The following is a 25,170-nucleotide window of genomic DNA, read 5'->3' on the forward strand; positions in this document are numbered from 1 at the left end:
CTAGTTGGCTCCATTGCTCCTTTTGGATTGCAGGGAAACTAAGAACATGTAGACATTTGTGCATAGGAGGGGAGCTGATACACTTTTGACCTTCTTGATGTGCCACAGGGATTTCATTCCATTCCCAAATGGAAAGGTGAATTCCCAAATTCTACCATTGTGCAGAGATCAGAAAGCACGTTATGATAAGCACAGTGTGGTACTGAAATTAGCCGATAATAGTAAACTCAGCCATTCTGCTTCTTACTCCTCATCTCTTCACCTTTGCTTTAGCCTATTGCCTTTAAACCTCACAAGCCCATTCCTGCCCCTCCTTTCATTTCACAAGAATATTTGCTCACAGGGCCTAAAGGTAACACTCATTATTACAGCAATGTTGTTGGATGCAACATAGACGCAGCTGAAGCGAGAGACCCATAACATTGGAAGGCTGGAGAGATTCATCTTTTTCCTCCTGAGTCTAAAACTTGTAAAAGCTCTGTATAAAAGCTAATGCTATGGATTGCGTTAAACATGGCCTGTTGAAGAACCCAGGAGTTATGATGGGTTTACTCTGTAGAAATATGTGCAGTCAGCTCTATCCCCTCCACTGCGCTGTATGGTACTTGTAAGACCACAGAAGCAAAAGGAGAGATCCCAAGGAGCTAAAGGAGAATGTGATTTAAACAAAAATATGCAGGGGAGCCCACTGCAGCCTGGAGCAAGCAGGTGCAACTCCCAGGGAAGCCTGTGCATGATCATGCACCGATATAAATGGGGTGGCCGTTACACATGGGGATAAACTGGCCAGAAAACAGGTGTGAGAGGCAAATTTACGTAACTCACACCCGTTGGGCATTCCATGTGTGGGCAAAATGGATGTGTCAGAGTTGCTGAGTGCTTGGAAAGTTGGATGAGGTATGAGAATCAAATAACAGGAAGGCATAAAATAAAACAACTTCCCTCCTTTAACAGATGCCCACACCTTCAGAGTACTCTGGTAGCTAAATTCAACCCCTCTGAGTGGGTGCCAAGCCCACAGAGGCTAGTGATTTTCCTGCATTTGTTTTCCACAGAATACAGAAGTGGAGTGAGGCTTAATTCATCGTACATGTGTGAGGACGCCAAAGTGATGGAAATTATATTTGTTGCTTTCAACCATTTCCTTTCTGTGTTGACCCCAAGAGAAATATATATGACAGTTTATACTACTGCTGAAGCTGGGCTCCTATCAGTCCTCCATGACACTGACAACTAGAACTTTGTTTATTCATGGCCAATTTCTTTGTTATTGGTTTTCATTATTTCATTACTCATTATTTGTATATTGTTGGTTTTCAGACTGCCTTTGTTGGCCTCACAGCTTTTTGTCCACTGCATCTGTGAAAAACATAGCAGAAGGTAGCTGTTTTTTCAAAAAGTTTTTTTAGACTTTGGATTGCATAAGCCTGAGTGGCAACCCCGCTCCCCTGATGGAGGGACACGGCCCAGGTGGGACAGCGAAGGAATAGATGATAATGCAGTAGTTTCTCTTTGGTCTTTGGTCCTTCCCCTTGTCCTGCCGTCCTTTTCCAGTAACCTACAGCAAGAATTTTTGAGTATTTTCTCTGCTATACTCTGGAGCTCTGCAAAAATCCCTCCCATCAACATCTTACTGGTTTCCTTGAAGGAAGACATCAAAATCCTGTTTGCAGGAAATAAACATTTAACCCCTTAACATTTAATTCCTTTCTTTCGTGCTTTCCCCCTATGTCTTTTTGTTTTTAGGTAAACTGTCCTATCTTTGTCATTCTCAGCCAAGATCTTGGAGTTGAAAGCTCACATGCTGAAGGGGGAAGTCACACTATTGGGTAGGGGGGTCCTGGATTTTGCATTTCAATTAGATAGATTTAACATTACCTGCTTAGAATCACTGGGCTTGTTGTGACTAACATAACATCAGGGAGGGATCCTAGTCCACGTATATTCTCTTTTCCTATAACTGTGAGGAAGGGGAGTGGCTGGGTTTTTACTTTATGGACCATGGCAAGCCAAACAACACTGTAGAAGCTATTTGGCCTTACTGATTATTGTCCACATATAAATCAGACAACAATAATGTTTGTATTTGGAAAGTTTAGTATTCAGTTTGCTTGTTCTTACTGAACACCAGCCTCATAGGTAATTTCATCTTGATTTTTAAAAATAAATCTTAAAGCTCAGAATGCATGTAGCCATGATTTATACAATGAAGGCTGGATAGCTGTATATAAAACGTGAACATGTGAATTAAGTACATGTGCAGGTAAGAGACTAGCTGGTACTCAAATGCCGGGGACACATGCATGCACCTCTGTAAACTCAGCCATTTTATTTAGCTCCTATAAGCAAAATGGTGCCTTAATGCAACACTTCTCCTGAACTGTAAAGAGAAAAAGCTAAGAAGCTCAGAATTGTACATTTGGTAGCAAATACCTCTCAGACCTTTTGGTATGCATTTACTTCTATGTAAGCTGTTTACATCCCTGCCATATTATGTTCATGTAATGTGACCAAGGGACAGAGGCTGCACATATGCAAATGGGTTTCCAACCTCACAAGGATGCTGTTGGACAAAGGCATTGAAAGAAATGTGGCCATCAGGCAAAATATAGAAAGGTCACAGTTTTAACCATGACTGTTATGGTTTTGAACATTCCATCCCTGTTACAGTGTGCTTTCTTTGAGGATCTCAAGGTACTGAGCACTTTTTGTTATCTAAACAGACCTCCCTCTTTGCAACTAGTCAAGAGTTATCGCCCTCTGTATTTACTGCAAATAAGGCCCAGAGGTGTAGGACAGTTTTGCTGTTAAAGAGAGATCTTGGAGGAGGACAAGAAGTGTAACACGAGAGGGCTATTCTAATCCCCATCACTGAGGGACTATGCAGAGGATTTGGTTCAGTAGGGCACTGATTTCTAGATTATATGAAAATGCTAATCTGTAAGAAAATATGGATAAATCTACAGTGATTTCACTGGCCAAACCGAAGATATGGAGTCAAGAACATGCTGACAAAACGTAGAAGGAATACACCAGCTTCTCTTACCATTTTCCCAATCATCATAACATATGGTCCCAAATACTTGTTTACTCCGAAGATGTCTAACAACCGTATATACCAGTAGATGATGTTAACACAATATATCACTCGGCCGTCGCTCCGGAGAGGCAGATCTTGCAGACGGAGCACCATCCCAACGGAGAACAGGAGAATTGCTATGAGATCAGTGACATTCCAGTACTCCTGGAGCCAAACTTTTACTTTCTGTAACAGTTTCCCAGGTTCCGACATCAATATCTGAAGGACATAGGACATTTAGAGAATAAGAGCAGAGCTGTCTTAATTTAAGCCTGAAGTAAATCTACAGTAAACAGATATATACCATACAGACCAAAAGCAAAGCTGATGACAGACTCCTGTCATATAAATACTTTATGTACCCTCTGATTTTCTCGAGAAATCTTCCATTTCAGCCATCTTATTCTGTATCTATGTGCAAGATTCTTAAAAAAAAGGAAAAGAAAACTCTCTCGCTCACTCTGAAATCCTTGTGAAATTAGAAGAATGCAGTAATTTCTTTTTGTTTTCCAAATTGTCTGACTCTGCTTATAATTTTGGAATAGAAGGAGAAAGATGGGAAGATATTTAATTAGGGAATTCACATTTAAATAAGCTATAAAGTGTTTTAAAATGTGTATCAAAGTGCCAAGAAATATTTAATGACCATAAAGACCCTGATTTAGCATTTAATCCAGAAAAGACCAGCTACTGCTTGGGCCTGCTTTTGGAAATTCAGTTCCACAGCTGGGAAGACAATTCATAAATATAATTAATCTTACCTTATGAATTTATCATCATTCTATTTGCAAGATCATTTGGGAGAGCTGATTGTTTTCCTGAATTACTGTTGAAACTATTCCTCAAGTGATTTCTATGAATAATTCCTAGCTTTTAGTTAGTTAACAAGCTATTTGTTTTTAGTTTTCTATATTTAGCTTGAGAGCGTTCGAGCAGACTCATACAGTTCCTTAAAAAGACGAGTGCAATTCTTACAATTTTCTTATAATTCATTCTCAGAATGAATTTTAGGCTCATCTTCTATGAACAATCTCCAGCATCCGCTTAGAAATCCATCCCCACAAGTGTTCTTGATAAACTTTTGTGGAAAGGACAATTTGGGGTGAGTGATCAGATAAAAATGGCATACACGCGACTCCTGTCAGCAGTCTCCCACCTACCGAGCCAGCGGCACTTAGTCTCCGTCAGTGCTGCAGAGCCCTCGTGTGGCTCCCATCCCGATCTCCCTTCTCCTTTCAGTTAGTGAAATAGGCCATGCAATTAGTGCCTTTCTCTCTCTCAGTACCTCTGCTCCTTTTATTTATAATGTAGAGTTTATCACACAGCGTTTGACACCTATCTTTGAAGTCTAATCGGCTGCTTCAAGATCATTTCTGCTCTAGCCCTCAAAAGCATTTAAAAGCACATTTGCTGCGGGGAATACATACGTAGATGGCAACAAATTCAGCCCAGGGGTACACATGTGCTGCTTCAGCTGAGGCCAGCAGGAGCCACATTCGCTCACATCGGGGCGGAATTTGGCCTCTGGTGTCATTGTGGAATAAACACGTATTTGGCCAAGTGAAAAGGGCACAGCTGGGAGCGGGAGAGACCGCAAGGGGCAGGGGACGGCAGAACAGCTCCGTGCTGCATTCAGACTGGGTGCCACCTTAAATAGTCTCTGTTCGACAGGCTTTAGCGTGTGGAACAAAAAACAGGGAGATGCCTGGGACTACTTGACGTAATTAGCAAGAAATTTCAAGATAAAAAGGGGGAAAACCTATTAGAAATGTGCTGCAATACTCAGTATGGATCTAAATTTCCCCACAGTTAGGCCTGTTTTTATTTAAAGCATTGTTTGGCATAGTTGGGACAGACAGAACAGCTGTAAACTTTGAAGGAACTCTGTTTGTGGGAGGAGGAATTAAACATGGCATTTTTGGCCTGCATCCCATCACCATTCCATATACCCTTTCTCCTTTCCCTCTCCCTAAAATGTACTTCAGTTCCCTGGCCACACTTCAAGGAATATGGCAAAGCTTTAAGAGATGTTAGAAGACCACCATAAACTTATGAATGCTATTAAATTTGCATCATGTGGAAATCTGAAAAGAGAAATTCCATGGGAGAGAGGTTTTTATGCAGAGGAGGAAAGAGAGAGATTCTTGGTTTTAAAATGGAGGAAGATAGAATCTTTAACTCTGTGTTTTTAACAACCCATCCGCTTTTTTGCAAAAAAAGCAATTTTATGATAAGCCCATCCATCAAAGAATACCTGGAGAAAAATAATAAAACCAGATATTAAAATGAAAAAAGCATTTATTTCCTTTTTTCACTCTCTCCTGGTTGGCTTGATTTTACCTCTCTCATCTTCTCTATTCCCAGTGTGAAAATGTACGAGATGACAATCCATTCCTGTGTAGATGGCCAGCGATCCATCTTCACTAACACTATATAATTGAACAGCATCAAGTACCCTATATATGCCAGCTGTAAAGAAACAAAAATAATATCAATAGTCACTACATTTATGCAGCTCAGGCAGTTTCTCAGGCGTGGTTTGATATTCTTAATTCCAGTGTAACTGGAATTAAACAGACAGAAGAACAATCAGACAGTGCTCTGGGTTCTCTGAAAAAGCTCACATTAAATCACATACAGAGTGGAATCTGCAAAATAAACACCTTAATCTCCTCTCCCCCACCTATATCTGCCTCCCCAACAAACATGTATTAATGCCGCCCCCCCCCCCCCCCCGGATCATCCTACAGTGGTGGGAACTCTGACTCCTCGATGCCAACTACCCACACTAACTAATTAAGTCACCTATGTGCATATTTCTCCCTAGCCCACTACTAACACCCTTTACTCCTCTAACACTTCCCCTCCTTGCTTTTAACCCTTGTTCATCTAACCTGGGCTCACTCTGACTTTCCGTGCCTTTTTTGCACAATCCTTGTCTGAAGCCTAGAAAGTCCTAGGTGTTGTTAACAATCTCCCTACCCAGCGTAGTATTGACTTAACCTATATCATGACTCCTTCCCTAAACACTGCTATTCCTACTGATCTTACTGCTGCAAGTAGCCATAGCTTCTCATCTTCTGTTTTCTGCAGATTTTTAAGTACAACCATTTTGCTTCTCCTTTTCCAATATATCTGCCTTCTGCCCTAATCTTTGACATACTGAAGAGTGTGGATTATGTTTTTCATTTCTTTTTCCTTTCTTTCTACATGCCCAATCTAATCAACTGGTCAATCCAAAGAAAAAAAAAAGGCAAAGTGCATCAGCAAATTTGCAAATTCAGAGAAGCCCTGGTGCCACCATGGCCTGTGGCCTGTAGCAAGAGTGAGTGCCTTTGGCTGGGCTTTGTGGTAGCTGGCATCTGTGATTGCTTCACCTTTCAACAGCAGTTCTACAAGAAAATGCATCTTAAGCAAATTCAGATCAGAAAAAATACCATTCAATCCTGTGCACAGGTATTCTGATCATAACCTTCACTGCTGGAGAAAGCTTTTTGAATACATTTATATTTGAATACATCTATATTTCAAACAGAAGTTTTTCTCTTATGCATTTTACTTACACCTATTTGTTTACTCAGTATCAGACTCAAGATGTTGCGATTGTAGAGGGTCTTAGGAGTTTTGAATAGGATTTTTTCAGTGTTCAGCACCTCACAGAACAGGATTTATAGTCTTGTTCTATATGCTAGAAAAAATATTTCTGCACTGTGTAAAAGCCACAGGATTCTGGCTTTCCTTTCAGTTGCTGGTTTGAAAGATACTCAAGAGAATTCTTTAAATTGCCCATAACTATCAGCACAGATAAGACACCCAGTTGAATCACTGCTTCTTGTCTACTTAAAAAGGAGGAGGAAATTATCTCATTTGTCTTTTGGTTTGTGCATGACAATGGATTGCAATGCCCAGGTCTAGAGCTCTCTTGGTCTTCCAACACTCCTGAAGGAAACAGGAAGCAATACTGACTTATATCAGCATCTAGGGCATCACTTGAGTCAGCCGAAACCCTGGTTGGATACACACCTCCCCAGCTGAAGGAGCACCTTCTACCATACTGCAAAAGGCAAGTGACAATGTCACCTCATGTCCCTCTTGGTATGTGTTTATTAGATCTCATTAAAAACTAATTAGTAACAAATCTTACTGATTTATTTTGAGTCATAAACATTTACTGAACTTCTGTGGTTAGTGTGGCAAAAGAATAGGGACATTAAAATAATAGAAACCGTAAGACTCTTAGTGTAACTAGGGGCCTTTACTTTTTCTTAATTTTCTTCTGAGATTTTGTCAGCCCAGATTTACTGAAAATTACTGAAAATTTTCACCTGGCAAAAAAAGATTGCATCTTGATTTAAGAATTGAATGATGCTGCAGCTGTGCTCCTTTTGTCCGAGAGACGAGCCCTCCAGGCCACTGGTGACACCCTCTCTTTCCCTCCTTGAGCCTGTGACACTGCCCTCCCAGGAGCGTGTCCTGCTCCCACACCACTGTCAAACCTCAGTGCAGCTGCCAGTGCTGGTACACAAGCTTCTTCAAAAGTACTACACAAGTAGCTGAATGCTCTTCTTTTACGCTTTTGTGTGGCTTGGCAGAGAGCTAGGGGCTGCTCTTCCTGTGCTTGAAGGCAGCACCCGAAGAAACTAAGCACAGGAAGACCTGCTAGGCTGGGTTACTCCCTGCCCCCCCATGGCTGCTGTCCCACCCTGTACAAAATAGTTAAACACTCATTAAGGCAAGGGGCAAGCCTGGAAATTGTACCAGTAGGAGAGTGCTTCAACAGCAAGACTACTTTCCCTCTCCTCACTGCCCACTGTAATTAAATGATCATAAAGTGAAGTGGTCCCAAAATGAAAAACTTATGGCAAAGCCACTGTGATGCTTAGAAGATGGCTCTTAACAGGGTTCAGTTCCCTCCATAGGTTCTCCCCAGGGGAGGAAGTAGAAATGTGGCCTCTTACACCTTATGTCTTGTACTGAGGCTAGCACTTCAACCAAAAGTTAGTAGTTAAAAGGGGAAGGCCACACTCTTCACTGGCAGTCTGGAGATGAGACCTTCGAGTCATGGACCTCCATGTAACAGCCACAAGACAAAACAAAGTAAATAGTTTTTGAAACTAATGGATGTCCAGAGTGAAAGGAGAAAGTTTTGTTGATGAGAAAAGGCTGTTTATTTTGACTCCTCTGCTGAGCCAAAATATTACTTACTCAAACATTCCTGCATTTAGCCCACTCTTCTGTATTTTAAGAGTGAAGGTGGATACAGAATAATAGCAGATAAGAGGATATAGTGGTTTTAATTGTTGTACAATAGTCATGGACACATTTCTTGCATTGCAGACTGTGGAGTGTAAAATTTGGGGGATTTCTTTCGACAGCTATGCTTAGTGCTTCCATCTGCGAGCTTTTGAAAACTGAGATAGACTGTGCAATTTTAACGCTCATCTAAAAGTTGCTTTCCCTTTTTTCTCCAGGAGTTCCTCAATATATCCAACTGGCCAACCACTGCAGCCAGGATCCACCTTAATTTGCTCTTGAAGCTCAGTGTAGTCAAGATCCAAATTTAATAAGTGACCTTGATTGAGACCTGCCTTAGGACATAAAATTGTAGAAAGAGGTCTAAATGGAAATGCAGTATTGATCTCTCTCTCCCATTTCAGAATTGAACTAACAGGCAGAGCCAGGATACTTCTTTCTGCTTATAATGGAAAGACTTTTCTGGTTATGTATAATACATTTTGCAAATGATAATGATACTAGACTGCTGATGAGCAGTTTCTAAACTCATCAGCCTGATTAACGTGTATTGGCTAGTTCAGCAAGTAGTAATTCCAAACTGCCAAACTGGAGCTATTTGCTAGCATAAGCTGTCCACCACAATTTAGTCTCTGTTGATGCGGGTTGTTCCTGCTGTCTGTAGATGTATTGTCCACATCTCAGAAGGCAGTTTTTTCATTAAGAAGTCATCTACAGAAGGAGGGAGAGAAGTACATTCTTTGTGATTGCTGAAGTTGGGCTGCTTTGCATTGAGCAGAATGATAGAAAATATAGCTGGGAAGGATGACAAGAAATCATCTGGGCAATTCAACAGTGCCAAAGCAGGATCAATTATACTGTACCATACTGGACATATATTTTGATAAGATAGATCTAGAAATCACTAATAATTGAAAAACTACCATCTCCTTACACAATTTATGGCAGTATTTCTCAGAGCTATCCTGTTAGCAACTGTTACCTAACATCCAGCCTAGAACTGCCTTGCTGCAGTTTAATTCATTTCTTTTTGTCTTGATCATCAAGGATTTGGAGAATATTCCATTTTGTTCCTCTTTGCAGCTACATATGCATATTTGAAGACTATTAAATCCTTTCTTCAGAGTTCATTTTTCCAGAGAAAATAGCCTCACGTCTTTAAATATTTCCCCATAAGTCATGTTTTATAGACCTCTAGAAACATTTTTCTTATTCTCTTTTGGGTCTTTCAAACCAGTCAACATTTGTCACATGATGTAGAAGCTGGGGTATAATATTCCAGCCAAGGTTTTACTAGTGCCAAACAGATAGAAAATATTACTTTCTGTGTTCATTTTACATTTTCATCCCATCCTTCTACATTCTAATGTCATTTGCAAATTTAATAACCAGTCTCTATTCCATCCTCCAAGTTGTGAATGAAAATATTAGCTAGTACCTGATGTAGGAAAGACCCTAGTGCAACCCTTCCTAATACCTGTTTCCAGCTTGATAGTGAATAATTAATAACTGCTCTTGAGGACCAATTGCCAAAAAGTTTTGTATCCACATAATAACTGCTTAATATAGCAGTTATTAATTTATCAGTGAAAATGCCTAGTAAAGTTTTTGACACGGTCTTGCCTAAGTCAAAATATAAGACAACAGTTGCTTTCTGCCCCATCTGCAAGGTCTTTTTCTTATAATGCAGAAAATTAGACTGTCTTGACATAATTTGTCCCTGAAAAGTCCATGTTGTCTGCTACTCGTATCTTTGTTTTTTAACAAGAGTTACACAAACACTTTGTCTGAGAGACACTCTGCAGATTAGCTGAACAGAACAAAACAAAAATGTTCCAGGAAAAAATGTGCTTTATCTGTTTCTTATTTTCATCTGTTATTGTCCAATTTGATATCCTGATTCAGACCAGCCTCCCGCTGGGCTTAGCAGTGAATTCCATGGGAGGACTTGCGGACAGCAAACTACTACCTACTGCTGTAGCTGAAGAAAAACATACACAGTGGTTCATATTTTAACCATTAATTTCCAGCATGAAGCAGTAGTATTTAAAACTCTTAGACAGGTCTGCAAGTGCCAGCTGACCTCCACAAATGATGTTTATGAAAATATTTATGGAGAAGTGCTCCAGTGTATGCAGATACACAAGATGGCCTTGATCCTATCCCAGTACTTGTCCCTCAGTAGTAACATAACAGGAAAGATATCTTACTGTGTAAAACCAAAATTTAACAATGGGAGCATTGTAGAACTCATAGATCTTTCTTCCAACAGGGATCAGTCTGTGCCTGCTCTGAACTTCCTCTTCCTCTTTCTTTCTTGATGACTCTCCATTCCCTCGTCCCAGCATTGCCTACAAGAAAGGACATTTTTGTGTTTCTTTCATTGTGAAAGATGAATAAAGTTATTTTTTGAAATTTCAAAAGGAAACCATTCAAAAGTTCTCTGATTTCTTGAACTTTAGAAAAAACAGATGACCATAGCTAGGTGTAAAATGCTTTGTCCTCAGATTATCTTTTATGTAAGAAGCTACTGTTTAGTACCTTGTAAATTGAAAAAGTGATGCTTTATCAGGAACTGTCAACACCAAGGTAATCCTTGACTGATGGACAAAAAATAAGATGCAGAGAACATTCCCCCTTTTTGCTGTGCTGATTTATTTTCTCCCAGCAGTAGCTTTTTATTGTATACTTAAACACAACAAACATACACACAGAAAACAGAGAAGTTTTGAATATAGTGTTACAAAGGAAAGATCATAAGGTTGACACTGAAAGAGAACGGCAGGGGGAAAGATGGGTTGATGGTTGCTGAACTGGAAGCAATGAAGCTAGTGACAGTTTTTGTGTTGATCACTGGATCCACCTTAGGCGATGATCCCACAGTGAATGTCATATGGATGTAGAGGATGGAGCAGTACAGTTCACTGCAGGATTAAGGCCTTGGATCTCAAACTTTCTTCTGCAGTGATTGTAGCTTCTTCTGTAAGGAAGCTGCAGAGTGCTTATGCTTTGTCTGTGGCTGACTTGATTTCACTGCTACTACTGCAATTCAGGCTCCCCGAAGAGCTACCCAGAGCTCTAGAAACACATACTTAAAAAGTCCTTAGTAGTAAGTGTACAACTAACAGGCAAAAGAAGATAATATTATGTTTACTCTTAACTTCATGCTCAACTTCAGCTAGAAGTGGCAGGACTGACTAAACAAATACTAAAATTAAGGTGTCCCTTTATATTTAGAAGACTTACTAATCTAATAAATGTTCTCTTTTAAAAAACTCTTTTGTGAATAGTAGACTAATAGTGCATTTTAGGTTATATGTCCTGAGCAAATTCTTACTATTTAGTTTGTGGCAACGCATATAGCTTGTAGTACACCTGTACGTAAAAGCAACTGCAAAAATTGAGATATAATTGCCCTATATAGGTATGCAGGGACTGCACCATCATGCTTTTATTGAAATGTTTCTATACTGTTTTTATGCAAGTAGATCAAAGCACTTTAGTACTTTTATATTAACTGAAGCAAACTTTCAACATTCTTGAAGATACTATTGTTCTCAACCACAATTTAAAAACGTGGAAAACGAAGCCACTGAGACAACTGTTAAAGAGAACAATGAGCTGCCAGACATGCTGTCTTTCAACGCAGAGGCCCCTCTTTTATCTGTCTCTGTGTTCTCTGATTCAACAGGATGTTCTGCACACACTTCACTATTAGCGTCAAGTGAGCTATTTGATCTGGTTCTAGTTCCTTGCAGGAAAAGGAGATGATTTATGACCACAAAGGCCAAGCAATTCCCACGTATTTAAAAGTAAGAATCACAGTCTTTCCTTTTCTTCTTTTTTCTGGGCCTCATGCGAAGCCGTGTGTGCATTCCTTTTACATGGAGATTTACTAATCATGCAGGTTTTTTATCATGTAAAATATTATATTTTAATAATAAACTGGTGACCACATTTTTTTCCTTCAGTCAATCTAGATATTTGTAACATTACTTACATATATGATCCTAGATACCTGCTGTCTAATATTTCTATTGCATTTAATTTACAAATTTATTTTTTTCTCTGGTGTTATTACTTTCCATGTAGTCCCTTATATTCTTGAATTTGACTATGCACAGAAGCTGCCTTTCATATTTTTACCAAAGTGGAGCAAAGACCAAGGACACAAGTATGGCACTTGCTGATATCCTCTTAGAACTGCAGACTACTTTGATGAAGCTATCTATTTGTTTTACCTTTTAATGCCTGTTCAGATTTCTAAGTTCTTTACCATACATATATAAAACAATGTATGTAAAAAAAAAAAAAAAGATGCCCCCATTCTGATTCTCATTCAGAATAAAACCTCTTAAAATCTGGAAAGGGTTTCATAAGAAAAAAAAAGGAAGTCGCTTCTGAGTGGAGGAGATGGTTGAAGGGTTCTCATTAGATAAGCAGATAGTCTGCAAGAACGTGAGACCTACTGAATATAATTATAGTAACAGAGACTATGCAGCCTTCACAGAACCCTGCATATCATTACCTGAAGACTACAAAACCAAACTCATTCCCACATATAGATCAAGGACTGGCTATTCGGGAAAAAAATGGATTATGATCTGAATGCTTTGAAAAATTTCTGGCTTAAGAAATTACTCATTTCTTTGCTTCTCTCTACCTCCCGACTTTGTTTTAGGGAAAGCTGCCATCTGGTGCTACAGAGTTTCCCTTAGCTTTTCATGAGGCTTTGTCTCTGCTGTCCTCTTGTGCTCAAGAATTTTGCAGGAAAGATAAAAACGAATGCTGGCAGCTTTAACAAATAAGCAGCACAGTACTTCATTGAAGGGGATTATTTATGAGAGTTTAAATCCTTCACAATTTTATAAATTTCCCATTTCTGAGAGACCCTCAGCTGTCCCTGAAATCAGTGAGCTGGGGTGTTTTTAGCATAATGCTCTTTCAGTACCTGGATTTATGTTTTAGTTCATGGATGCTGATTTCCTGCTTGTTGTTGATTTCTTGTTGATAAATAGTGCTGTAATTTTGTCATGTTATAATTATTTCTGAAATAACTATGTACCGTACAATACTAACCTTTCCCTTCCCCCATGCTACAGATGGGGAATTGCTCTGTGATGGCTGGGGATTAGATTTGACCTAATGTCCCCAAATGTTAATTACATCACAGTACAAACCATCTGAAAAGCCTCCCCATTAGAAATATATGGAAATAATGGAAATAAGGAAAAAACGTAAGTCCCTGGATTAACAGAATAGCTGCAGTGCTGAATGTGAATAAATGTGTTTGCATTTGAAGGGAGAAGCAATAGGGTGAGAATAACTCACAACACTGAGTGTAGGCGGCATCTCTTTCTCTAATACACAATTCTGTCCATGATTCACTATGAGTCATGCAAGGTAAGCCTGACAGCAGTGCAACATGTGAAGTACAGTACAACTGCATCATTTTAGCCTGAGGGGCTGGCTGATGAGTGCATTCCTTTTACATGGAGATTTACTAATCAAAATTTCAGAGTTTTTTTTTCCCCACGCATTTTGCTTTATTTAATTGAGGACTGTTTATTGATAGAGAACCAGGACACTTCTGGGGAGTGTACTTCTGAATTGAAATATATTCTTTAGAGAGCGGCATGAGATCCTATGATATATTTATCTATTTATAATTGAATAATGGGAATTTGAATCCTGATAATATGATCATAGGCTCTTCAAATTTTATCTTTAGTGAAATGTATGTGCTACTTACAGACTTTCCTAGTATTTACACAGAACTGGTGAGGAAACTGTACATAGCTGGGTGGATATCTGCATACCCCATTGTATCCTACAGCACATATGGAAGTGATGCCTCCATGATAGTTGTTTCAGGGTACAGTTCTTTGCCTTGAACTACTGGTAGGGAAATATGTTTAATGCCTTTGAATTATAAGCATATAAAATAGGATTTTGCACATGCTCAGCAGTTCTTTAAGCTGAATATAGAGAACACATCTGAAACACTAGCTGCAGCCTTAGGAGCTCAGTCCTCCAGACTGCTGAACACTGTGAAAGAAGCGGAGAGTGCCAAAGTGGTTGCTTAGCAGCTGTGCAAGACATTTCCAAAGAGCTTGGAGAAATGGAGGAAATTCCTCATTATGGAGAGGGCCAGCACTGGCCTAGCACCTTGCAAGTCCCTAAAAAGTCTCAAACTATAGTTTTTTAGAAGGTATGAAGGGGTGCCTAGCTGTTGTGTTGGTGCCTTGTGCAAATGTAAGAGTGCTGTGAGTGCACTCCTCCCTGATGGAGGTTGGTGAGATGTGGGCAAGACAGAGATGGAGAAACTCCAGATCCTTGGACCAGTGGTGCCCATAGCAAAATGGTCTTCAAAACAATGCCAAAATGCCTTCAAGCCTGTTAAAAGTATCCTCATATGCTTATATTCCCATGTGTGAAAGTAAGTACATGCAGCATGGCATAAAATAAAAAATAAGAAATGGCCATTTAAAGTTCATCATAATTTTAATTTGGCTGTAAATGGAAACCACTGTGGCAGTTCTAGATAGGATGGTTCATGTATTTGTCCCACTAAGCCATAACTGATGTGGTACTGATGATGCTGACATGCTCATGATGGAGGTCGCATGGGATGATGTATAACCAAATAGTCTTTTTAGAAAAAAGAAAAATTTTCTGTCCCTATTGCATAGACTGTAATTGGGCCTGGCTGTTGTACCTTGCTTTAGTTGGGTCACATAGAGGGGCAAAAGTTTGCTCTTGCTTCGGTCCCTGTCCTGGGACAAAGAGGTACGAGTGCCAACTTGGCGACCACCAGCCATGTCCTGTGTGGCGGGTTTCTGTCCTCAGCTCTTTCAGATGCTACCGTTAATGTGCAGCCAGATCTCTCAGGTAACCCCACCACGGAAAACAGGTCTCAGGGTTGTGGGAGAACAGAGTCTTTCTTATAGACAGCTTTCCTTCTTGCAGACGAAATAAAATTTTTGCTTTAGCACAGGTTGCCTGTAGTCCCCCACCAGCACCCAGTGACCTTGCACAAGTCCCGATGTTCAAAGTTTCCCAACTTAAGAACTGCATTTTTCCTGATTTAATATTTAGCTACTTTTACTAAAGAGAAAAGGCTAAGCATACACAACATGAATGAGATACGTATCATCCCAAAGGCCAACACTAACCAGCTTTGCTGTTGCTGAAATGTCCTAACTCAGACTTTTCGTGTTGTCTATGAAAGCCCAAACTTCTTATTTGATATAAGGAATTAGAACAAAACAACCAAAACAACAAATAAAACGCCCTCTAAAAGGCTTTATTGGGTTATTCTGTATTCTGAAATAAGATAATTTACTGAGGAACTCTGATGTCCTAACTATACGGCACTGAATAAGGATGGGGACAGTTCCAGATACAGCTTCCAGAATCAGCATTATCTTTGTATGAGGCTAGACCATCGGTTTTTTTGACTAACCCCCAAATCAGTCACTAAACTAATGTCCTGGTCAAGACATTGTACAAATACAAAAGGTCCTTGGCCTTTAGATTTTAGAGTCCTTTTACTCCTCTTGGTCTACTACTAAGGATTAATGACTGGCAGGTCCATGCAGAAATTGTATTAAACTGCCTGGTGCTGAGGCAATGATGGGAGTGGTACTCTAGCTTGTTTTTGTGAATATGCTGCAGAAGGCAAGTCTGTTGCCTAGCGTCAAAGTGTTAAAGAAATGTGTGCCCAGCACTCTCATATACCTGTCATAATTTAAAAGCAGGTGTGAGTAACAAATAGTTTACAGTGAATAAACACTTCATGTTTATATAGTATATCCCAACATTCACCAGTCCTCCTTTGAGAGGAGCATGGCACAAAATAAACATATATTTGCATACAGATGCACCTATGTGGGGACTTATTTCACTGTTGCTGTATTCTGTGATCACATTATTGTGTGCAAATTAGGTGTGAAAGAATATAAAAATCACTGTGGCCCTGTAGTTCATCCACTGTGCACAAGCGCAGTCCAGAAGAGCAAACTGACTCTCTTGTTCCACCATTAAGCACTGGCGAAATCTCTCCATCAGGCAGTCACCTGGGTTTAACAGCAGAGGGGACATTCAAAAGAAATCAATCAACTGAGCTTGTCTAAATGTGATCCTTTTATGTCAGGGGTACTTTTATAAAAATGCATATGGACATAATACTGCAGGAATACACAGACTTGAGTAGTATTCATTGGGAATGATTAGGAATAGAACTAGGTGAAATCATTTGGATGAATAGTTTATTGGCCAGAAGTGGACTTTTGGGCAGACCAAAATGCTTTTTAAGTTCACCTTTTTTTTTGTTTAAGCTTTAGGTCAAAAAACCCTCAGAAACCCAAACCAGGGGAAATTTTGGGAAATATTTTAAACAATTGTGCACCAAATATCTAAAAAAAAAATAAAACTACAGTAAATGTATATTAAAAAAACCTATTCATTTATTTTGAAAGGAAAAATATGGAGAATAATATCCATTTGATTTTGAATAAAAATAAAACTAGTTAAGAAAAAAGTTCATCACTGAACCAAAAAAATCAGTTATCCAAACAGATTTTATTATAAATGCTTCAGCAGCAGGTGTTATGAATGCTATGATTAGGGGCAATGACTGATCTGTTGAACTAGAGTTGAAAATTTGATTAAATGTTTGTGAAATCCCCTCATAATTATTTATTAATCTTAATAAACCATGAATAATGTCCCCTTAATATAAGTGTGACTAAAGTGAAGCTTCACAAAGGTGCTTCCTGAACAGTCGCTCAGGGATTTTCTTGTCCATGGAGAAGAGGCCAGATCTGACTTATGCCAGGACATTTGACTAAGGCCAGAAGGAAAACCACCCCAAACTTCAATCTAAAAAAATTTTTTTTTTTTATTTAAAATATGTCAGGCAGGACCATTCTCCCTGACACTGTGCCTGAAGGGGACAAGATATAACTGTATCTGATATCTAACCACAGACATATATGCAAAGGTCTCTTTGCTAGCAAATCATTCTCTGCACCACTGACGGGCATTGCTGCCATCGCTCTAAAGCTGGACAGAAGAAGCCATATAACAGTCCTAAAGTCCTAAAACTCACTACAGATCGTATAGGCAAAATATTAAGTCAGTAGTAGGGGGCCCAAGATTTTGTTTCTAAAATTGCTGGACTCCATGGAAACAATTCTCACTTCTATAGAAAAGGCTGTATCTGTCTGAAAATTCACTGGAGTGATGCATCAAATTTGGGGGAGTAGCTGGGCAGAGTCAACGACAGGAAAGAGCAACAGGACTGTCAGCACACTGAAAGGAGAAGGAAGGGAAGGTCTGAGACTTGTCTGGAAAAGCGTGTACAGTTCAGCACATCACTTCCTTGCATCGGGAGTCAGAAGGTAAAAAGGAAACACAGTATTGTAGACAAGAAACCAGGAGCTGGGATAATTGCAGAGAGATGGAAGTGACTTCTTCCCCAAATTTCTACCCATTGCCAAGAAAAAGGCGGCTTGCAAAGTGCTTATTTGATTTGAATAGGCACTTCATGAGCCGATCAGAAGCCAGGGATAGTAAATCACCGTTAGCAGCTCATGGGCGGAGAACAGCCCATTGCTGCTATTCTGGCTTCAGGTCTTTCCCAACAGCCAGGTTCTTGCCTGCAAACGGGTCCTGTAGGTGGGTCTTGTGGGCTGCTCCTTCCGCTTGCCTGCATATTGGGTCCCGTAGGCAGGTCCTTCTGCCTGCCTGCAGACAGGGTCCTGGGGGCAGCTCCTGCTGTTTGCCTGTGGGAAATAGTCTGTTTTTTTCTTTTTTTTTTTTATTTAACCAGGAAAAAACCCTCTTATTTCTACTCCTCTGTCCTGATCTAAAAGAACTGGGTATGAGTTTCAAGCCTTTCAAAGACACAGTCAGAACCAAACTGAACTGAACTAAGCTAAGGCAGGATTGTTAACTATTACAATATTAGCCTGAATTAGAAAGTGTCCAACAAGTCTGAGAACAGCAGACTGGAAGTAGGTGACTTGCATAATTTTCAGAGAGTTAGCTGTTTGATTCTCTCTGTGGTGTAAATTATTCATCTAAGGCTATGTTACTACTGCAGACAAGCCCTTCCTTGCATAGTTCTACTGAGCTATGGAAGCTCTTAGCAAGGGCTGAGCTGTCTAGCTACTTGCTTATGTCTTCAGTGGATTAAAAATTGCCTGTACATATATGTGAGAGGCGCTGACTACAAATCCACAAGGAATTTTGAAGAATGTTTTCATCATTTTTCTTCCCTAATTGCACACTAACTTGCACTCTAATGAAGTGAACTGAGAGAAAAAAGAAAATCTCTAGCTTTCATCACTCTCTGGGCATCTCCATCCCAAGGAAGACTTAGTGAACATCATTTCTACCAGTGGTGCCCAGTCATCTGTCACGGCTGAGTGCTTTCAATTCTGAAATCTCTTCAATTTATTTCGGACAATGAAGCATCGAACTGAATCAAAATATGAGGATGTTATATCACAACGGGATGCTTCAGCATCATCAAATCCTGCTGCAACATGAAGACACAATGATGCTGACATACACAGTTTAAGTCCCACCAAACAGAGGGGGCTGTTGAGACTATTATCCTGTTCAGATGCTAAAATTAGCCATCAGATAGCCTGCAACACCCACAGAGGTGGGAATAGCAAACTGCCAGCACTGAAGCTGATAATTTATTGTCAGTTCTTACGGTGAGTTCCATGTCCTCCTCCTCTTTTTCTTTCACTGTTTTTTCTGGTTCCTCTGGTTCCTTCTCCTGAAGATGGATCTCGCTGGCTTGAGACATGTAAGGCATGTCATCTTTGTTCTTGAACTCCAAGCTGAGGATTGAAGGAGGAAGTAGAATTCCTAGAATTACCTAAAGCAATAATAATGATAATAATAATCATCACAGTAAACAGATTACAATCATGGTGGTTGCTTAGTATCAAATGGAACAACTCCCTCAGGACATTTGGGAAAAGAAATATACTTGTGCATGTGAGTTTCTATGGCAATATACTATTTGTCACTTGGGGTAATGCTTTCAGAGCTCTGTGATGAAACAAAGCATGCAATTTCCATTAGCATTGCTATGAGTGCTGTGGCTAATTGACTCTCCTGAATATTTTATCTGTTTGCTTGTCAGATGCATATTGTTACCCACTAGAATACATTTACAAAACATTACATAGACTCAATGGCAGATGGGACCATGGATGCATTCAGACCTTGAACCTGCAGATTTCTGCAACGTACATAATAGACAACGTCAGTGTAAATGACACACAAGAAGCATTAATTTAATATAACTTAATATATAACTTAATATACCCAGGTAATACAGGTCAAGGCATAAGCATGCCTGGGTCTGAGAAGAGACAAAGCCAGCAATAGCGAACACTGACATGCTTAGCTATGCAGTCTCCTTAGATTTTGCTTCAGTAACCTGGCAGCCATGTAATGTTCATATTTATGCCAGCTCCTTGCTTTCTGCATTCCCTCTCTTGTGCAGAGGGATTGCAGAAATCATTAAATTTACCTTGTGCTGATATGTGCAATGCACAATGCTTGAGGTCAAATCCATAGTATAACTAAGGACATATCATAACAACATAAAAAGAAGCGGCCTGTCTGTAACTGGCAAACACAACAGATTTTTTTCCCCCCAAGTTCTCGGGGAAAACAATTTTATTATACATCTTTCCCTAAAAGACAGTGAAACCAGACAGTTAGGCTGTTGGCATGTCAGAAGAGGGAGACTGCTTGTGCTCATCATACTGGCAGGCTGCATGTGTGTTGCTGAAATCATCCAAATTACAGTAATTAGGAGAAGTTAGAACATGTGAACCCTGCATCCAGCCTCAGACCAGCTGAGCACTAAGTGGCCTTGACTCTTCCTGCGCTCATGGGAAGAGGATACCATTGGACAAGGATGTGTTAAAGCAGAGGGTGTTACCTGGTTTCCCAGAAAGGCTGTTTTTAAAGACAGGCAGAATTAACAATTGTCTCTGCCCCTCGCATTAGTGCTATAGATCCCTGGTGAGACGTTAAGAGAATTAGATTCAGCCTTCTTGCCATTTGCCAGTTTCAACTGCAGAAAATTGTTCATGGGAAATAATTCATGACTCATGCTTGCAAATTTATTTCTTTGACACCCTGCCTCTTGCTTGCATAGATTGTAGCTTGCTTTGCCTTTATACGAGGCCTGCTAATGAGCATCAGTGAGTAAAACACAGACTATAAACTGAGTGAGGTATGCTTTTGAGGCCCTTCTGTTACAAGAAGCTGAGGGGCAAAAAGAGTTTGTTACCTTTGATTAATCACTGTGAAAAGAGGTTCTATTTTATGTCTTAAGAGATGGAAACTGTAAAGAAGAAAGCATACAGTGGGAAATGAGTTGCTGCACTGGGCCAGATCTACCCAGGTGGAATATCTGCAAAGACAAGCGGTGAGCAAGGGACCAAACCCTCACGAGGGGCAAAGGGCCTGTGATGTGATTCAGAAAAACAGGTAGTAAAGATGACGTGGTGGATGTCAGATGACATTGCTATTTCTATCTGTAAGCAGCACAGTATTTAAATGCAGCCCCTGCAGGAGGATAATGAGAATCTTATCAGTCACTTATCCTCATTCATCATTGTTACTAGATTAGATCCAGTATGATAATGATACATTTAGTCATAATCATTCTCACCATTACCAAACATCATTTCACGCAGCAAAACAGCCGGAGCAAATATCGCTTCTCACACACACAAAGCTAATGCAGGACAGAGAATCCTCCTCTGTGAAAATATTTCCCTATCAGCTGAGAGAAAGAGGCAATTCCTGGTTTTGTACTGACTAGTGAGTACTTCGGTGAATGTGAAAGATGCCAGCCCAGTTTTTTTTTGGACAGAAACTTACCTCACAGAATCCACCTTGCTCTGTTAGCAGTTTTGCTGGTGGAGGTAAAGCTTAAATGGCTTTGGAAATAGAATTATTCCCTAGATCCCCTTGGGCAGTCCCTTCAGATCAGTCATCAGGAAGATCGGCAGGGCCTTGCAAGAAAATTTGTACGGCTCACTTTGGCCTGTTCTGGGGAATTGCTCCCCAAGGTCATCAGATCAGCACCTTGCACTTGCAGTTAATTCACTTACACACACTTTTTCTTTATTTATCTTTAGAAACCTTGGCTAACCCCTCAGGTATCCAGGCAGGGTGACATACAAACCTGCTGGTGCAATTCCTACTCTGATAACTCTCACTGATGCTGGCGGTGGCTTTGAGAAAATCTAAGTAATGTGCTTTGAACTTGGGTTTATGGTATTCTCCCTGCTGAAAAGCTGAACACAGGAAGGAATACTCCAGTTAACGCCATTATAAATAAGCAGCCGAAACACGGTTAATAGAGCTGGTTGTTTCTAATTTATTGTGAGCCCTGTCACCATCTATTAGAACTGCTCTACTGTTAATTTTATTTTAAAATAGTGCTGACCTTTAGACCAGAATTTTTGCGCATCCGGAGACGACCCATCCACATGTCCGTGAGCAGCATCTGGCTGCAAGTGTGAGCAATGAAATCTCTGTGCTTGGCTGCCACTGCGAGCTGCAGGCAAGTGGCATTGCTCCAGTTCTTCAGCTCGTAGGTCAGCAGTTTCATCGCCAGTTGCTCGTCCTGCTTGTACGACTGGTCCAGCAGCTCCACCGCCAACTGGCCAAAGTCCCTGCAATGGGGGGACATTTGTTCATTTGCGTCAGCCCGAGCGGCCTGCCGCAAAGAGAAATCTCCGTAACCAACAGCCTCTGCAAGGGGTGCATTGCCTGCCCTCACACAAGTCGTGATGGTGACTACACACATGGAAACCCACGTTTTCAAATGTTAGTGGCTAATGGTAGGCACATAAATAAGTGGCCTAACTTAGAAGTGCTGAGCACCCACACCTACCAGATGTCTGCTCCCACCTGCCTGCCCACCTCCCTGACATTTTCTGGTTGAAACCCACTGGTTGTCTGCAGCTTCGTGGATCGCTTTTCCACTGCTTGCTCATGGTTTTACGGTCAAGTACCCTGGAAAGAGGAGTGTTTGATATCCTTTTTAAAATTCTCATCATTTTTTATGTCTCAGATTTTTAATATCAGAAAAGATAATTATGAAATCTAGTCTCACAGATTGCTCACCTAAACATGAGCTCTTTGTTAATTACTGCTTCTGCCTGAATATCATCTTCATAAGGTTTTCAACAAGCGTTTTGCTTGGGATAAATACAGCGACTTGAAAAAGGCACAGAAAAGGTTGCAGCCTGACTCTTGAGGCCTCATGAAGAACATATAGGCAGTATAGATATTTCATTGCCTTCTTGACATCTTCTCATTTCAGAAGTTATACTGCTAGCAACACTGCTTCTCTGGTAGACAGATTGCTTAAAAGCCATTTAGACTTTCTCTGAAGGGACTGTATTTCCCCTACAATTTAGAAGTGAAAGCAAGGCACAGAAAAGCAAACTTTTGGGAGGTTCAGCAGGCTCCTCTTTTTTTTTTTTTCCTACCCAAGAGAGTATGCATGAAAGAAAATCCACCTGGAATTACGGTTCAGCTCTTGGGATATGTCGTCCACCATGTCATTTTCTGATGCTTCATGGGCCATGGCTTTGCAGAGTTTACAGGCCACCAGTGCTTTAGCCATAGCCTCCTCCCCATGCTGCCAGAAGAAGAGGGCCATCTTCTGACGCTTCATCAGCACAGCCCACACCATCAGCTCATGAAATGGGAAGGGGAAATGGTTGATCTCAGGGTCATCCAAATCAATATCAACTTCTTCTTCTCTTTTCTTGGTTGTTTTCCTCCCTCGCCTCAAAGGGACATCATCCTGTGAGAATTGTAGAGAAAGTTTTTTTTTCCCAATGAAGGGGCTTATTCAATTCACACACGGTACTGGAGTCAATACCTGAGACATCAAATATTTTCCCTGCAGGCCAGCCCCTTCAGATCTTTTGGATAAAATATTTCACACAATAAAATAGCAAAAAAATATTGTTCCATGCAAATGAATTAATAAGTCAGTACCCACATTTCTAAATACAGGGAAAAAGAGCTTTGGACGGTCACTCTAAATTGCTCCTTCTCCCTAATAATGTGAAGCACAATCACACAATGTCCAGAACAATTTTGGAAAAGCCGCCACTAAAATAAAGCTAAGAATTTGCTCTAATTATAGAGTCTGTTGGGACACATCCACCTCTTTCCACCTAGAGAAGGTGTATCCAGGGGATGTTCCAGTCTACTGGACATTTCTTCCCTATTTATGCTTTACGTTTTCTCCCTTTATCCTCTCAGTAGAGTAGGAATCTCCTTTCTTCACTCCCATTCTTACTTTCTATCCCATGTTTATCCCTTCTTCCTCCAGCTTCATGTTGTTTCTCTTGCTAGACTGCCTTGTTTTTTTTTCTTTCATGCCTCATTTTAGCCTACTGCTTTTATCAGATTAGCTGACCTAGTCTGTGCTGCATCTGGGGGTAGCAAAATGAAAGTTATGGTATAAAACAAGCAAACAAACAACACTATCTCTTTGAAGCATCAGGGTAGCCAAAAGTGTCAACAAAACAGATGGAAATTTGGACCATGTAAAGATTTCTGCATCATGCTACCAGTTCTACAAATGCTTCATTTCTCTGAAATCTTTTTAAGCTTTATGGATATTTGACTGAAATACTGCTTGGACTGATAGACTGAAATATTTTGTTTAATCTTCAACAAAAGAAATCCGATGCAGAAAGGAGGAAAACCCTTCTTTTCTTTTACCTCTCTGCTGGAGTTATATTAAGAAACATTTCGTAATTTGGCCTTTGCATAAACAAGTTATCTGGATCAAAAATACACTTTTTGTGGCACTTTTTTCTCATTCAAAACTTGAGAACAACTGTTGGTGCCTACATTATTGTAAACATTATGTTGCTAATACATATATTTGTTAAAAAAGGAGAGGATATTAGGGTTTATCGCAGGTCACTTACCTCCATTCCCAACAGTTTCAGGGCTTTTGGCTGTACAAAAAAGTTAGGAAAAATGTTATTTCTCTAGAAACATGATCAAAAATTACAACTATATGTATATATATTCTGTGTGTGTATATATATACATATACATATATATGTACACACACACTCAAAATATTATGCAATAATTATATTATCAAATTATTAATTATATTATTAAATTATGATATTATTATGTAAATATATAATATAAATTGAAGTCAACATTGAGTTCCAACCTATTTCAACAAAACAAACAACAGAAGATGTATGTTTGGATTCAGGCACAAATTACAGATGGTTCAAGGCTGTTTAGTGGATTGGAGATAGGAATCACTGGTAAGAGACACTGGCATGAGTGAGTTTATCTGGAGTGCATCAATATTTTGAGTATTTCCCTGGCACACTTTTACTGACAGCTATGAAGCTGCTCTGCTTGCCTGGCCCAGGGTCTGCGAAGTCTCGGCTTGCACACTTTCCTTAACAGAGTGGCTAAGGGAAGGAAGTCTCTTCCAGCACAGAAAATTACTACCCTTCCTCTCAGAAGTGAAATGTAATACCAGAGAAAGTATTGGGAAAGAAACAAACCCATTTCAGGTGTTTGGCTGTAAATGTTTTACTGAGCTGTTGTTCTTTACGGTCACTTACAACAATATTCGATAGTGTGTGTTGCTAAAATCTGAACCGAGACATGAAACGACATTGTGACATAAAAATAGGCAAAGAAGGAACCACTGCTACAAACCTGACTGGAAACATGATCAGATTTTGCTTTGAGCTGGATTGGGTCAGTTGCATTATGGA

The 25,170-nt window shown here is 40.0% G+C and overlaps 1 protein-coding gene across 1 annotated transcript in view; it reads right to left on the bottom strand.

The window, feature by feature from the left end:
- The window catches only part of TRPM3 (transient receptor potential cation channel subfamily M member 3), a 280,268-nt gene that overhangs the window by 22,878 nt on the left and 232,220 nt on the right, over window positions 1–25,170 (bottom strand). Inside the window, exons 15-22 of the mRNA XM_067316547.1 lie at window positions 24,346–24,375; window positions 22,912–23,201; window positions 21,831–22,059; window positions 19,062–19,229; window positions 17,995–18,120; window positions 10,543–10,683; window positions 5,420–5,548; window positions 3,047–3,298 (exon numbers count right to left, since the gene is read on the bottom strand). Of these exons, the coding sequence (XP_067172648.1) occupies window positions 3,047–3,298; window positions 5,420–5,548; window positions 10,543–10,683; window positions 17,995–18,120; window positions 19,062–19,229; window positions 21,831–22,059; window positions 22,912–23,201; window positions 24,346–24,375 (1,365 nt within the window). The remainder of the gene's footprint in view (window positions 1–3,046; window positions 3,299–5,419; window positions 5,549–10,542; window positions 10,684–17,994; window positions 18,121–19,061; window positions 19,230–21,830; window positions 22,060–22,911; window positions 23,202–24,345; window positions 24,376–25,170) is intronic.

This window comes from Apteryx mantelli, chromosome Z (assembly GCF_036417845.1).
Source record: "Apteryx mantelli isolate bAptMan1 chromosome Z, bAptMan1.hap1, whole genome shotgun sequence".
Lineage (NCBI taxonomy): Eukaryota > Metazoa > Chordata > Aves > Apterygiformes > Apterygidae > Apteryx > Apteryx mantelli.